Source organism: Penicillium verhagenii (assembly GCF_028828195.1).
Source record: "Penicillium verhagenii strain IBT 33310 chromosome Unknown utg000006l_segment0_segment0, whole genome shotgun sequence".
In the NCBI taxonomy this organism is placed as follows: domain Eukaryota; kingdom Fungi; phylum Ascomycota; class Eurotiomycetes; order Eurotiales; family Aspergillaceae; genus Penicillium; species Penicillium verhagenii.
This window is the reverse complement of record NW_026643170.1, coordinates 916,082-931,259: the sequence shown is the minus strand read 5'-3', so window position 1 is coordinate 931,259 and position 15,178 is coordinate 916,082. Positions and strand designations below refer to the sequence as shown.

At 47.9% G+C, this 15,178-nt stretch overlaps 6 protein-coding genes across 6 annotated transcripts; 3 read left to right on the top strand and 3 right to left on the bottom strand.

Moving 5' to 3' along the window:
• Positions 1 to 463: 463 nt before the first annotated feature.
• On the top strand, positions 464 to 2,827 carry N7466_005748 (sterylglucosidase 1; the record flags this gene model as incomplete). The annotated part of the gene is made up of 3 exons (XM_057165145.1): positions 464 to 847; positions 900 to 1,831; positions 1,891 to 2,827. The coding sequence occupies 3 exons, from the start codon at positions 464 to 466 to the stop codon at positions 2,825 to 2,827; spliced, it is 2,253 nt and encodes a 750-aa protein (XP_057020744.1).
• Positions 2,828 to 3,525: 698 nt separating this feature from the next.
• Positions 3,526 to 5,892, bottom strand: N7466_005747 (threonine/serine exporter family protein; the record flags this gene model as incomplete). Its single annotated transcript, XM_057165144.1, has 1 exon — positions 3,526 to 5,892. The coding sequence occupies one exon, from the start codon at positions 5,890 to 5,892 to the stop codon at positions 3,526 to 3,528; it is 2,367 nt and encodes a 788-aa protein (XP_057020743.1).
• A 2,508-nt stretch (positions 5,893 to 8,400) lies between these two features.
• On the bottom strand, positions 8,401 to 8,889 carry N7466_005746 (uncharacterized protein; the record flags this gene model as incomplete). The annotated part of the gene is made up of 1 exon (XM_057165143.1): positions 8,401 to 8,889. The coding sequence occupies one exon, from the start codon at positions 8,887 to 8,889 to the stop codon at positions 8,401 to 8,403; it is 489 nt and encodes a 162-aa protein (XP_057020742.1).
• Positions 8,890 to 8,933: 44 nt separating this feature from the next.
• On the bottom strand, positions 8,934 to 10,322 carry N7466_005745 (uncharacterized protein; the record flags this gene model as incomplete). Its single annotated transcript, XM_057165142.1, has 1 exon — positions 8,934 to 10,322. One exon carries the CDS (start codon positions 10,320 to 10,322, stop codon positions 8,934 to 8,936), a length of 1,389 nt encoding a protein of 462 aa, XP_057020741.1.
• A 621-nt stretch (positions 10,323 to 10,943) lies between these two features.
• Positions 10,944 to 12,514, top strand: N7466_005744 (glycoside hydrolase family 1 protein; the record flags this gene model as incomplete). The annotated part of the gene is made up of 2 exons (XM_057165141.1): positions 10,944 to 12,321; positions 12,384 to 12,514. 2 exons carry the CDS (start codon positions 10,944 to 10,946, stop codon positions 12,512 to 12,514), a joined length of 1,509 nt encoding a protein of 502 aa, XP_057020740.1.
• A 347-nt stretch (positions 12,515 to 12,861) lies between these two features.
• Positions 12,862 to 14,691, top strand: N7466_005743 (transcription factor domain-containing protein; the record flags this gene model as incomplete). The annotated part of the gene is made up of 3 exons (XM_057165140.1): positions 12,862 to 12,936; positions 12,984 to 14,426; positions 14,482 to 14,691. The coding sequence occupies 3 exons, from the start codon at positions 12,862 to 12,864 to the stop codon at positions 14,689 to 14,691; spliced, it is 1,728 nt and encodes a 575-aa protein (XP_057020739.1).
• Between the last annotated feature and the right edge of the window lie 487 nt (positions 14,692 to 15,178).

The following is a 15,178-nucleotide window of genomic DNA, read 5'->3' as shown; positions in this document are numbered from 1 at the left end:
GTGTGTGTACTTTTCAAGTTGTTATCGATAGTACGTCACCCCTTATCAGTTATCAGGCAGATATACCAACCCCGGGCCCGGGTCCCCCATCATCCATGTCCCGCATGAGCACCTACCCCATCCTCAGCTTCACCGCTTGATTCCCTTGTCTCCTTAGTCTATCTCGCTCTGTGACACTATCGTCTCTTCCCTTGATTTTGCTCCACTTGCCTAGAACTGCCCAGTGGGAAGGAAACCTTATTGATAACCGTATCGGTGCCTGTTGCTTGTTATACTCTCGGCCAACAGGTAGGCTTGCCCGACCGTGGCTTTTTTGTGCTGCAGATCTATGCCAGAGCTAGCTGAGCTCACCTGCTATCTTTTCCGTCAGCCGATTCCTATACTGAGTTGGTAGACTTTGATTCAAAGTACAAATTCCACTCCTTTGTCCTCTCTACCACCTGTTGATATCCAGCCTCCAAAGATGGGCTCCTTGCGCCTTCATGTCGATGGGAAGTCGTTTCGTGATACGCAGGGTCGAGAGATTGTACTCAGGGGCATTAATGTGGCTGGCGACGCCAAATACCCCAAGACGCCGGATATCCCATCATTCCAATCAGACAAATTTTTCGATGCGGATGATGTATCGTTCATCGGAAGACCATTTTCTCTCGAAGACTCGCATTTACATTTCAAACGGCTGCGCAAATGGGGCTATAACACGATCAGGTACATCTTCACTTGGGAAGCCATTGAGCATGCCGGACCAGGTATATATGACGATGAATGGATTGATTTCACTATCCAGGTCCTGAAGATAGCCAAGAAATATGAGTTTTATGTCTTCATGGACCCTCATCAGGATGTGGTAAGTCTCAGTAAATCAATCAAACAAGCAGCTTGTGACTAACTGTGAAAAGTGGTCGCGGCTATCTGGGGGCTCCGGAGCACCCATGTGGACGCTCTATGCGGCTGGGTTTGATCCTAAGAGCTTCAAGGATACCCAAGCAGCTCTTGTTCACAATACATTTGACAATCCGGCTGAGTTTCCAAAGATGATCTGGAGCACGAACTATACTCGACTGGTGTGTCAAACAATGTTCACGCTCTTTTGGGCTGGGCGAGACTTTGCGCCTAAGGCCATAATCGACGGCGTGAACATCCAGGACTACCTTCAGAATCATTTCATCGCTGCCTGTAGCTATTTCGCAAAGGCAATCCACGAAGCTGGTGATCTCGAACATGATGTGGTTATTGGTTGGGAAAGTATGAATGAACCACACCGCGGTTTAATAGGGGTGCAGGATATCTCTGTGATACCGCCTGAGCAACAACTACAGCTTGGAACATCACCCACAGCTTTCCAGGCAATTCTAACTGGTTCTGGGCGAGCCTGCGAGCAAACAACTTGGGCTTTTGGTAGTTTTGGACCCCATCAAACAGGCAGAGAGCTTGTTGATCCAGAGGGGGTAAAAGCATGGTTAGACGCTGACTATGATGACAGCAAATATGGATGGCAGCGAGACGAAGGTTGGAAGCTTGGTAAATGCATTTGGGCCCAGCATGGAGTGTGGGATCCGTCAACAGACACTCTACTACAAAAGGACTACTTTTCCAAGGTACCTACGACGGGAGAAAGGCTGGACTACGAGAAATTCACCAACACATATTTCTTGGCTCACTATCGTGCATACAGAGATGCGATCCGCAAGATCTGGCCGAGAGCTATCATGCTGTGTCAACCGCCGGTGATGGAAGTCCCACCGGATCTGAAAGGAACAATTGATGATGACCCAAACATGATACATGCGGTCCACTTCTATGATGGCCTGACCCTTATTACAAAGCATTGGTGTGTGCATGAAATCCACGTGACCCTATACAAAACCATCATGTGTCTAATTTTAATAGGAACCGACTCTACAATGTCGACGTCATCGGTGTTCTTCGAGGGAAATACTGGGCCCCGGCCTTTGCTGTCAAACTTGGCGAAACAGCCATTCGTAACTGTCTTCGCGATCAACTCAAGTTCCTTCGTGACGAAAGTTTGAAATATATGGGTGACCACCCGATGGTCTTCACGGAGATTGGTATTCCATACGACATGGATGAGAAACACGCCTATCAAACGGGGGATTACAGCAGTCAAACAAGTGCCATGGACGCCAACCACTTCGCTATTGAAGGCAGCACTAGCAATGGATTTACCCTTTGGGTTTATGCAACCGAGAACAACCACGAATGGGGAGACCAGTGGAATGGAGAGGATTTGTCCATCTATTCCAATGATGACCTGGAGCTCCCGACCGGAATCGGTAGCCGGTCGCTCAACCCACAGTCACCTGCATACTCAGAAAGTCATTCTGGCAGTAGTGAGTCTGAGGTAGGACCACGGAATCTCAAGGGTGCTTTAGCATCTCCATCGATCTCAAGTGAGGAACCCACACAACCCAAGGGCTACCGTGCCGCGGAGGCATTCATTCGCCCGAGTCCAATCTATGTTAGTGGGACTTTGGGGAGTCACGTCTTCGACCTTCAAAAATGCAAGTTCACCATGTCTTTAACAGCGAAGCAAGCCACCGCATCCGACGCCCCAACGGAGATTTATCTTCCCGATTTTCATTTCCCGGGAGCTGAGACTGTTGTTGCTGTGAGTGGAGGCAAGTGGGAAATTGACCTTTACGAAATCCAGAGCATTAAGATTCAACGTCTTCGATGGTGGCACGCCGAAGGAGAACAGAATATCCAAATTGAAGGGGTCAAACGTCAACCGGGGGAGGTCACAAATCAAACTTGTGAGGGTATGAGTCTGGACAATTGCCACCGAGCTCAATGCCTTATTATGTGATTTTATGCTTCCAAGGTTCGATTTCAAGATGGCTATGGGCGTCTAGTTGGTTCAAAACATTGAATGACATCAATGCGCACACTACTATGTATATTCATGGATGCACCTACGTACTGGATTTCCACTCCCAACTCTTGACTTTCCACTTCCGGATTTGTGCTCAGTCCTTGCCGCTTTTTGCTCACCGAGTAAAACTGAGCACGCCTCTGAGCTCCCTGATCCGATCAGTGAGCATTACATAAGCGCACTGATCTGCTCACTGAGCATCACCTGATACTCACCTGAGCGGTCCGATCCACTCACTGATCCTGATCTGAGCGCCCTGATTTGCTCACTCAGTCTGAGCTGAGCCTAGTGAGCGGCCTGAGTAAGCTACATCAATAAAATGCAACACACTAGTACTATCACGTGCAGCCCTCCTTATTTAGATTGTCCCCATCATCCTATCAGTGATTAACTAACCGTATGGATCTTATGTCAGCTGTATAAGAAACAATGTCATATGGGCTCGCTACAGGAAGGCGTTAATCATTTTCCAATCAATTGGATTTGATTCATTCTCATGAGATTTGTCTCTTCTTACCACTCATTCGTAGAAAGCTCATAGGTCAATATTGCCTGATTTTTAATGGGCTTTTGAGAAGTTTTGACCCCCAGGATGAGCTCGGTAATCTTAAAATAAAGAATCCAAAAAGAACCTAAAAGCTGAATAATCCACTTCGCCTTTTTCCGAATGGATAGATTGCCAGGGCTGCAATAAAGAGCCCTACAGTGATCCCAATCGATACCTCCACCATGCCGAGCCCTAAATCCGCGGTGTAGACCTGGGAAGCTTCCATGGAGTATACCGAAGAGCTATTGTGAATAATCGCACTGGATATATTAGACCGTGTCTCATCGGCAGATTTGATACCACTAATGAGAGGCCCCGAGGCTGCTAGACCCGACGGCACGAGAACGAAGATGCCCGGTAAGATAGAAGTCGCCGCATGGCCATGCCATACTCGACTATAAAGATTGCCTAGCATACCGATGGTGAAGGCACCAACAGTATTGGCGACTTGCGAGCTGGTACCGATGCGTTGTGTTACAAAATAAGTAACAATATAACCTGACTCCGCGATGAACAACATGACTGGTGCCTGCTTCCATCGACCTTGGTTGACCACCAATAAACATAATACGAATGCCGCCACGAATGGAAATCGTTGTAAGTATTCGTTACCCCATACTCCTCTAGTTGGACATGTGATGACAGAAGTGGCTCCGGGGTCGATCAACCCATATATCGTGAAGCCCACGGTAATTCCATAACCGAGGAAAAGAGAGTAGATGATAGCATACACCATCCGAATGGATCCAGCAACAAGCTGATGTGATTGAAGCTCTAGGCTACTGCTGAGCACAGTATATCCCGGTAGAATCAACGCAACCGATGACTGGGCAACTGCTGAGAAGCAGAATAGATGTTCCCGGTTTCCATCATGTGTGGTAAACTGAATGCTCCCTAACCCACGGGCAACAAATGAGGTGAGAACAGACGCAGTTACCTCAAATATATTAGAGTATAGCACGGATCGTGGAGCAAGTACATGTTGCAGGATTCCTAGAAGGGCCCCGTTGAAGAAAATGATTGGCATATCGATCGGTCGAGCGTTGAAAGCGAAGGGGCCGACCATAGCAGAAGCTATTCCGTAAACCATCACGATGATCCATTTATTAAACCGAGGCTTGCTGGTAGTGATCCTGTCCAGCTCTGTTCTAGCCTCTTCAATTCCCATTGCGTCGTGGATCACATTCTTGTAGACATCATGGGTGTCGGCTAGGAGCCCTAGATCAATGCCTTGTGCTACTCGCACCAACTTTACCTCCGTCGTCCGCGTGGTCGGATCATCAAAAGACATTATCATACATCCTGGGACGTAGAGAAATTGACAGTCCATTTCAAGGACGGATGCGGTCTTCTGCATGTGCTCCTCCAGCCGATGCATCGGAGCCCCAAACATGATGAGAGCCTTGCAGAGCTGGATAATGTATCTTCGACGAGATATAATGTCGGCAATCTGAACCGTCACACGGATCTCATCCTCTAGCCGTATGTCATGTTCTCTGTGCTCGCCTCCCCAGTCAAGAGTAGCATTGGGCGTCTCTTTCAAATTAGCAGGACTGTTTCTGCTTGGACAGGCGCCATCATTCACTGTCGTATTCATTGATGTCCCTTCCTCTTCAAGCCATCTTGGTTTCGGCTTCCAGTGAACTGCCTTGCCTGGTGTTCTCCATCCAGAGGGGGTATTTGGTGTTCTGGCTGCCGAGAAGCCCTTTTTGTGTGATTTTGTATCGTTCATCGGGACATCCACGCTTCCGTAGAGCTTAAGCAATTGAGCCAAAATCCCCCCCTCACTTTCACAGTTCGATGGTCCGCGTTCTAATGGCTGTTGTAATTGCTGACGAGTAGTGGATCGCTCGTTTGGCGGATTATAAACTAGTCCCCGTACCAGCTGCTGAGCTTCCACACTGGCTGGGAGGTTTTCATTCTCGGGGTCATCTGGATCCAACACGTTGGGATCACCTTCGGCTCGCTCGGCGTGAAATAGAAATAATGGGTGGAATAGGCGGGTGGCTAAAGTCTTGGCTTTCTTCGCAATCGAATGTTTTTTGTTCTTTTGGTGGGCCACTGATATCTGTTGGGTCGAGTGCTCTGGCTCACGAGCCGCTTTCTCACATAGACCCAAAGGCTCTTGACTTTGTGAGCTCTCACTAGGCGGTTTCTTCCCACTACAAGGGGTCTCCATTTTCTCTGTCGGTTGACCATCCGATGGCGCCGTATTTTTATTGATAGTCTCTCCCGTCAAATCTTCATGCTCGCGTGTCAAATCCGGTAAAGAATGTGGCCGTGATGGCGATTTAACTTTTGGGGTTCCTTTCTGCCCCGGAATATTCGGTCTTGCATCATGATTGTCGTTGTTGTTGTTGTTGTTGTCAAGCTCTGGTCTTGAAATCTCGAAACTTCGATAGCTTTTGAGTGAGCTAATACTCTCCAAATCCGTAGGTCCGGTGGGATACATAAATTGAGAAAAGGGAAATGGATATTCAAAATTTCTGCCGAATGGTTGTACAGGGCTCGTTTTGAACCAATTGCAGAATGGTTTCAAGTTATAGGATGCGTAGACTCAGAGCACGTTGACCTTAAAAAGACTATTTTCGGTGCCGAGCCGGCAGTAGAACTCTAGATAAGAAATGGAAAGACCCAGAACATTTTGACTACCAAAATACAGAAAGTTAGTATTAACCAGGTGAATGGAGTTTGAGCCTGTCTTATTGCGCCATCTTATACAAAGCCATCGGGTTTAGCACTCTCACCAACAGAATCAATACTGCGCTTATAGATGAAAGGTTAACGAGCGAAATATATCATTTAATCCTTTCACAATCCTATAAGTTTAAAGCGTTTCTCCAAATTAACCCCAACAAGAAACTGACGGCGTACGAAAGTGTTGATGTCATAGAAGGCATTTGAATAGAATCAAGGGAAAGCTCTCGGGAAGTCCGGCGTTGAACTCTGAAGACCACCCCGCTATTCGAGTTTTAGGGGCAAAGATGACAGGGTGACTCGGTCAGCTCCCTGGTAACCACTGGTAATTATTAGTAGGACCTACTTGATCATAGTTAATCTGTCGGTACAAATCGTGCTTAAATCAAGGCAGTTAGCCAATGGGATCGTTCAATCGTCTATGTAGTACATGGTATGATAGGGGGTCCCTTCTTGGCATGCTTAGATAAGCCATTAAAGCAACTAACCACCCGAACGAGTAATATTCAGTCTCCAGGAACTATCAATGATCAATATATGATATATGTTTAATCAATATAGATACAATTTGTTTCTGAAAATATTTTAACTGAAAAAGTTCAAACAAATTCAAGGAGTTCCGTCCATATCTAGTCGTTGAAATTACAATTCTGCTTCTTTATCTGGTAACTGCCAACTGGTTCCCTATTTTCCACTGATCAGGATTCAGATTAGACTAAAAACTAGCCTATATATTCAAACAAACATACAGATTCTATATAGCGCCCTTTTAGCTAGATATGACTAGTAGCAGGGTGAAATACAATCATATGACTGTTGACTGAGCAGGATTATGAACGGCAGGCCTGCTAGAATAGGCTTTCGCGGTGGCCATTCTGGGACGGGGGTTGGGCTTCGGGCCCAAGGTTTGAACGCAAAGTTAGGCTTTGCAAAAATCTAGACGCTCTTGTACATTTAATACATGTAATAGACTGTGGCATATTTATAGTCTTACTAGTTAGCGCGTCATCCACATACTCATGACCGCTTTGAGTTTCCAGGCCCTCGCAAATAGTAAATATAGAATATGATCGACAAGATGAGGATTATGAAGTCAAGAGAAAATAATATGAAACTAGAGTTATTCTCAAATATGAACAAAGATTATTTTTGCCCATCTTTCATGAAACTGTTTGTTGATCGACCCCGATTCTTGTATTCCATCCTTTCCATCAGCTCCTTGATGCTAATTAAGCACAAAGTAAGTTTCATTTGAAAATCAGATATGTATCAAAATTAATAATCATCTATGGATGAATCCGCTAGACTAGTCATAGACTCATAGCGAATTTATGTTTAATGGACGTCATAATCTTTTATGTTACTAGCCATTAACTCCAGGGGTCCGAAATCGAAGGGTTATACGCGAGAGAGATAATCTAACGACTGATTCATATTCCTGGAGCTTATAAGTGATTCTGTCTTGTGGGCCTGGTTGTTCAATCTGAGATTTGAATAAATGATCTGAGAAGTATTAGAACCTGGTACCCACATAAGATTTTGTCATAGTTTATGGGTAACACGTGTTAGGAGAAGTGAACCATATGACCCATTCTGGGCACATGGTCCGCTCCTAAGCATGCTTCAGCGCATGTGGGTTTTGTGTGTGTGTGTTAGTTTTGTGCGAGAGGGTTAGGGTTGGTAGTTAGTCCAGGGAAGTGAGAGCTTCTCTCTCCTTTCCTTCCTTCCTTCTTCCTTCCTTCTTTCCCCTCTCCATCCCGCTTAGTGAAGAAGAATGCCATACAATTGCCCTTTCTTCACCTCCTCATTACCATTCGTTTCTCCCAGATCCTTGTGGATCTGACAACACGTACGTGCGCTGTCCATTTAATCCTATATATGACAAAGCTCCATGTTCTCAAGTGCTATCTTGCCGTAGATGAATGTATAAAAAGTGCACAATTGTCATTCTAATGTCCTACCGACCAGCAGGCTGAACAAGAAGCCCATTGATCAGATTGTGCCCAAGGTTAACATTTTCAAAAATACGTAGGTTCATTATAACTGCCGACTATGTACGCGATAAAAAGCGCAATCCGGAATCCTTATGGACACAGCTTAGGATATTTACTTGGATCCTTCTGATAACCAGAGAATCTTAGCTTCAAATATTTACATCAAGAGACGATTTGTAGAGCTCACCACATTTAACCAGCTGACATGAAGCATAAAGCTTTTGCATGATCATGTCTCCGAGTTTCGCTGCATATATATTCCCCGTGTCTCAACACCCATTACAAGGCTGTCGATAAATCACGCCATCAACAGTAGTTGTTAAGGTACCATTTGCATAAAACTTGTTTTGCTCAATGTCAATTTCGAAATGGAACCCACCGGGGCTAGTGACTTTCGTACTCTTGCTAATCCCAGCAACATCTGATAGGTTGGAGATCCAGTCTACATGAGTAAGCGTAGCGTTGGGGTACAAAGCAGTCACTCTCTCGCTGCCTGCAATAAAGTTTTCGCCATTGTCAGAGTAGTTGTGGTACGTGACGGCGACTGTCTCCAGTGCAGTCCCAAGGCTGTTGGCAGTGAAGGTCACATCAGCATAGCCGCTCACTTTACCAGCTAAAGTGAAGTTGCCATATGAAAGGCTTAATGCTGCCGGTGCTGTGCTACCTGGGACATATGGAGAGCCCCAAGGTATAGTATCGGAGACGGGCAGGACCTTGGTGATTTTCAGAGGCTTACGGCTAGTGAGAGTGGCTAGCATGAGCCGAGCGGTGCGGCCACCCGAGGCAGTGGATACTGGGCATGTTAATGGATTGCTCCCCCGCAGTCCGGGGCTACGGTAAGCAGTTGGAAATATGCAATCTTGGTACCATCCGGAGACCATCGAGGATCAGCGCCTCCGTTCCAAAAAGGATCATTCACACTGCCCGGGCTCCCATCACCGGCAGCATTGACCTGCTGGCCTTCATAGCTACGGTCGGAATTGACGTATGGAACTTCGCGATCGTAAACCCATGGCACAAAGAACCGCCGTCCGCCATTGTTCCGGATGGATGCGATCGCAGCAGTAACAAGTGAATCAATAAGAGGTGGGATGCCCCTCATTCCTGACAAAAACATCATGCGATTGGTAGTTGTAGTGTCCATTATAACGGCCCATTTCCCATCCGGGCTTATATCAAACGGGTCAACATACTCAGGGCCGTATGTCATTCGAGCAACTTTTCCATTCTTCAGGTTGACGTCGAATATGTCAATGTTGCAAGATTCTGCCGAGGATCCAAGGTACTGAACCTCGTCACCCAGTCCATTCAGGCCCCGGGCCTCGCCTACGGCGATGGCCTGATCATTGATTGTTACGTTCTTTCCCGTGAAGGAGAACGTTGACGTAGCCTCGGGAGAGTACAACCCAGTCACATTGACCAGGTCGTATCGCGGTGTGAGAGGTGTCCCGCTCGTAGGTGCAGGGTTGAATTGCAACCGTGCAAAATACGCATACTGGGATGCGGTGGAACCCGAGTAAGAGAGAGCGTTAAAAGTCAGGTGAACATCGTCAGGGTGTTTTCGAAGTTCACGAATGGACCCCCCAGCCCCCGAGTCAGTGGGGGAAGTATTCCATCGGAGTGGATAGATGTGGACCTTGTCCGGAGTACACTGGGGGCTAGCCAGCTGGGCACTCCCGCAGTCGATGATATAACTTCCCGCCAAAACTCGAGTACCATCTGTGAACGCTTGGGGATACTGGTAGTCCATAGACGATGTGAACCCATATTGTTGATTCGCCGGTACGCCACAGGTGATACATTTCCAAGCGTCGCCATTGGGGAACAGCGTTCCATTCGTACGAACAATGATGAGATTAAGGCCGGTATAGATACTTCTTGGATCAGGGGAGGCCGGTGCCCCAGTGAACACCAAGGAAGCTGTTACATGATTCCCGTCCGGAAGAAAGTTCCCGCTCAGCAAATTGGAGGAGTTCGCCCCAATACATCCAGTGCCATGCGGGTTCACCTGTCCGGTACATCCGCCCTCGGTCTCATTGAGGGTGACGGGAGGCAGGGGGAGCTCGATCACCTTGATGGGCTCATGTTTGCTCGCAGGCTTCGTCACTGGGTATAGGTTTTCCTGGGGGGATGGGCTTGCTTGGACAACTGGTGTGAGCAAGGCTCCCAGGAAAAAGATGGAGAAATACATATGGGGATGTTGGGTGACAGTCTCCGATCCATTTTGAAGAATGTAGCAGCAAGACCACGCCTTTATACCTCAATTCCTGCACGCCGATCGAAATCGTGATGTTTTCTTGACAGACTTTGCCCCAGAAAGCCCAATCGAAGAGGGGGCTTGGCCGGACTGCATGATTGGCGACCAGTATGTGCAGAGTCCAGACTATACAAGCGTATTCGCCTCCGGTTTCGGTTGAGGGCCGTGCATACGCGTATTCCCTTTTCTGCCGCTGTTTGCTGTTCCACCGCGGATTTCAATGGATCAACCAATGGAAGAAAAGACCGGTTGACGCTACCGGGAAGGTCCGTGGACAATCTGTGATTCTGAATTTCCCCGGTTTACACAACTTCCCCGCGGAATCTTTGAAGAACGATCACTGGCCAAAGATCCGAACCAGGGCTTGTTCCTTGTTCCTTACACGCGATGTGGAGACTCCCGGTCGGTTGTAGGTCGGCATCCGGCTTGAGTTCTTGAGTTCCGTGGGGAATGATCAGGTGTCCCGTATATCTAGGTAGGCGTTTGCAAATACAAAAGTACTTGTTAAGTATCCCCAGGTCGTGTCGTTTCTCTATCCTTGATTAAACGCTCGACATGTCTCAAGAGGCTGGTATGTTTAGTGCCGGCGATATAGTTGCAACCCACGACAAGCCCGCATTTTATCCGGAAGTGGAAGCACTTCCATTGCCGCAACACTTTCAATGGGGAACCGCTACAGCGGCATATCAGATTGAAGGCGGTGCCAGCCAAGATGGGAAAGGTCCATCCATTTGGGATACGTTCTCCCACCTGAGCCCTTCTCGCACCAACGGACAGAATGCAGATATTACCTGCGACCACTACCACAGAACCACAGCTGACATCAAGTTGATGGCCTCCCTGGGGGTGGATGTGTACCGTTTCTCGATTGCGTGGTCCCGCATCATTCCACTGGGGGGTCGCAACGACCCAATCAATGAGCAAGGCATTGCATTCTACAGCAATCTGATCGATGAATTGTTGGCCCATAACATTGCACCCGTGGTGACCCTCTACCACTGGGATGTGCCTCAGGCAATATACGACCGATATGGAGCCTTTCTCAACACCGAGGAATTCCAGGCCGACTTTGAAAACTACGCGCATCTATGTTTCAGCCGATTTGGAGATCGCGTTCGGAAATGGGTGACATTCAACGAACCGTATATCATTTCCATATTTGCCCACCTCAATGGAACTCTGGCTCCAGGACACTGCCGTGAGGTCGGCACCGACACGAAAACAGAGCCCTGGATTGTTGGACACACTATCATTCTCTCCCACGCCACAGTCGCGCTGATGTACGCAAATACATTCCGTGAGTCCCAAAAGGGAGAGATCTCCATCGTACTGAACGGGCATTATTACGAACCGTATGATCAAGCGAGTAGCCAAGATCAGGAAGCCGCCGAGCGCCGATTGCTCTTTTACATTGCCTGGTTTGGGGACCCCGTTTTCCTGGGGAAAGACTACCCTGCTGCCATGCGCACCTACTTGGGGGCCCGCCTCCCTGCGTTCACAGCCAAGCAATCCGAGCTCCTCCAGCGAGCTGCGCCGGTCAACACATACTATGGAATGAATCACTACTCCACCAAGTACGTCCGTGCGCTATCTGATCCGCCGGCTGATGATGACTGGACTGGCAACACGGAGGAGCTGTCCATGAACAGCGAGGGTAAAGAGATCGGGCCGGTCTCGGGCGTGGCTTGGCTTCGGGTTGCTCCAGAAGGCTTTCGAAAGTTGCTGAATTGGATCTGGAAGCGGTACCAACTGCCTATTATTGTCACGGAGAATGGGTGTCCTTGTCCAGGCGAGGACGATGTCTCCACGGCCGTGGATGATAAATTTCGACAGTGGTACTTTGGCTTGTACCTAGATGCGATTTCTCGTGCTATCTACGAGGATGGGATTGCCGTTGATGGATACTATGCGTGGAGTTTGATGGATAACTACGGTACGTTTCCTGAAAATCACACAGAATAATTATATCGGGCTAACATACACGCGTCTATGCAGAATGGTCTGCTGGTTATGGGCCTCGCTTTGGCATTGTGCATGTGGATTTTGAGACTTTGGAGCGGACGACAAAGAATTCGGGATATTATTTGCGAGATACTTTCATCGAACGTAGAAGGCTATCATTGTAAATAAACCGTTTGCTACCTGGGTGTGTGAAATTACAATAGACAATTTTGATTTTTCTTTCCATATACGGACTTACGCCATTACTTGGTGCCTGTGATCTTAAGCCGGGCATTCTTAGTGCTTGTCAATCTTCCAAGAATAGAGGTCGTTGAAGATTGTCCCAAGATCTCGAAATATTATACTTACGCCATAGGGTGCCGTCCAACCACCGCTGCTTGCTGACTGCGGGGTATGGAATGAAAGTGTGGAGGATGGGCGGTGGTGTATTTGTGGGGAAATCACATATTTTCCCGCGGAATTTCCCTCCACTTCTTTCCATCTTCTGTTGCCCCCCGGGGGATTTCTCGAAATGACACCCCCGCGGCGGCGTCTAGCGGCAATCCGTGCATGCGATCCCTGTCGGCGTCGAAAGGTCAAATGCGATGTGAGTGCGGAGTCTCTTTGCCCCAGATCGAACTAACCTGGCAACAGGCGCTGGAAATTTGTGCAAATTGCCGGACTTCTGGGCTCGCATGCCACTATACGACACTCCCCAAAAAGCGGGGACCCAAAAGTGCCCAAAGGCCATCATCAGAAAGATGGAACGCGGCGCCTGTATTAGACAACAATCTTCTGGATTCGTTATGGGGGAATCCCAGTCCCGCAGGGAATACAGCGATTTCACCTCCCGGAGAGCAAGGAGACATGCCATTGTCACAATTGGCTGGAATCGAGGAGACTTCCGCAGCCCTGTCCGCACAGAACATCAGGGATCGCTTGCTACGCTCAATGAGCTCTGTGGCACCCTCATCGGTGCCATTGAACATTGTGGACCGCTGCATCCATCTTTACATGCAGTACACGTTTCCCACGGCTCCGATCGTGCATGAGCCCACTCTGCGGGAGTATGCGACCACCTTCTTTTCTGGTGCCAGCACGAGGCTATTCGCCGCGCTCACAACCGAAGAGGAGGTGGCGCATATGCGGGCGTTTGCCCTTCTAAGTGGATTATGCGCGTCGGTCGCGTCGGTAATACCAATCTCCCTATTACCGTATCGGCATTTGATCGCGAAGCCATGTCTTGATGCATCACGCGAAATGCTGAGACTGTTTGAGGACTACGATGTAGAGAACCCGAATTCATCTTCAATCGTCACGCGCATCTTTCATACCACTGCCTTACAGAACATCACCGGCAAAACGAGGTTGACTTACCACATTCTTGGTCAAGCGGCGCTTTTCATCACAAACATGCGTCTTTATAGGGAAGACGTTCTCCAATCGCACGATCCCCTTGAGGGCCAATTGCTACGCCATATCTACTGGCAAATATATGCAGCTGATCAGGCATCGTTGTGTTTGCGCAGTCGCCCCTTCCATCTACATCAGCTGCTATATAACGAGGAATCAACCATATGCCCCCCAGGGAGAAAACCAGTCGTCCCTCAGTTCGATACTACCACCGGGTGGTATGACGTAGTGTTTGAGGAACGCATGCTACTTTCCTTCCATCTTATCCCTCGTCTTTGGTCGACGGCAGCCGCGTTGGTGTCTGATATGAGGAAATGCAAAAGAGAGGTAAGTGACGCCGAAAAGTCACGGTTTTCACAAGCATACATGGAATTTTTGGGTATCATGGACGACCTTCCATATTGGCTACAGGCCTCTCATCTGATATTCTCTCCCAATGACGGGGATGCGGTCCAGTTTCACAAGACAGCATTTTGGGTTCAAAGGTGTACGATTCAGGTATCATTCCAGTGTCTACGATTGGTTATTCTACAGCAGTGCATTGGTTCTGAACTATGCGATATCATGGGGTTAAACAACCAGCCTGTGACCTTCCAAATGACAAAAATCGGGATGATTCAAGATGTGGTTCAAACTCTGGATGATATTCCATTTGTCTTTTTGTTAGTGAAAGGAGAACCGACAGTGAGCAAAGAAGCATTGACCCTCAAGATGCTCATTCGCTAAATTGACGGTTTAGGTCGAAAGAATTCGTCTCGTCGGTAGTATCCTTCTTGAGGTCCTGGATCAAGTGGAGGACGGGCATATCCGAGTACGTGCGAACCATTTATTTACGCGTCTTCTAGATATTTTGTCCCGATTTGATTCAAAGTCGTCTGATGTCCTGGTCGAGATGAGGCAATTGGGCGAGAAGACAGCCGAGTCGCGGCGGGACGAAACCCCCAAGTGATTCCTATACGGTGCACATGTGATGGATTGAGGTACATGAAAGCGCAGATGTGATGTCTACAAATACATGCCCTGATACTCCTTCTAGACTTTTTTATTCCTTTTTATTTCTTTTTAGCTTTTCAAATTCTCGATATTGGCGGACTTTGTGTCCCAAATTTCCTTACAAACGCTGTACAAGGACAGTACATTATACATAGTATACACGTCCCGTTGGCGTACTTGGCCATCAATGGGCATTCATGGATAGATTCCGATGGACTCAAACGCCGATGACAAGAAGAGTTTAATTTAAGATCCACAAGAGGTCTAGAGTCGAACCGCAGCTTCCGTCAGCGACATGTGTCGTTCGGTTGTGAATTTCTCCGCGGAGAAATAGGACCTTCAAAGAAGGTTCAGTGGCGCCACAAAGAACATTTGAAATTCTGTCATGTTGATCGGCTTTGAAACCCCCGGATTCCAGCCCTTAAGTGTATTCCTCGTGACGC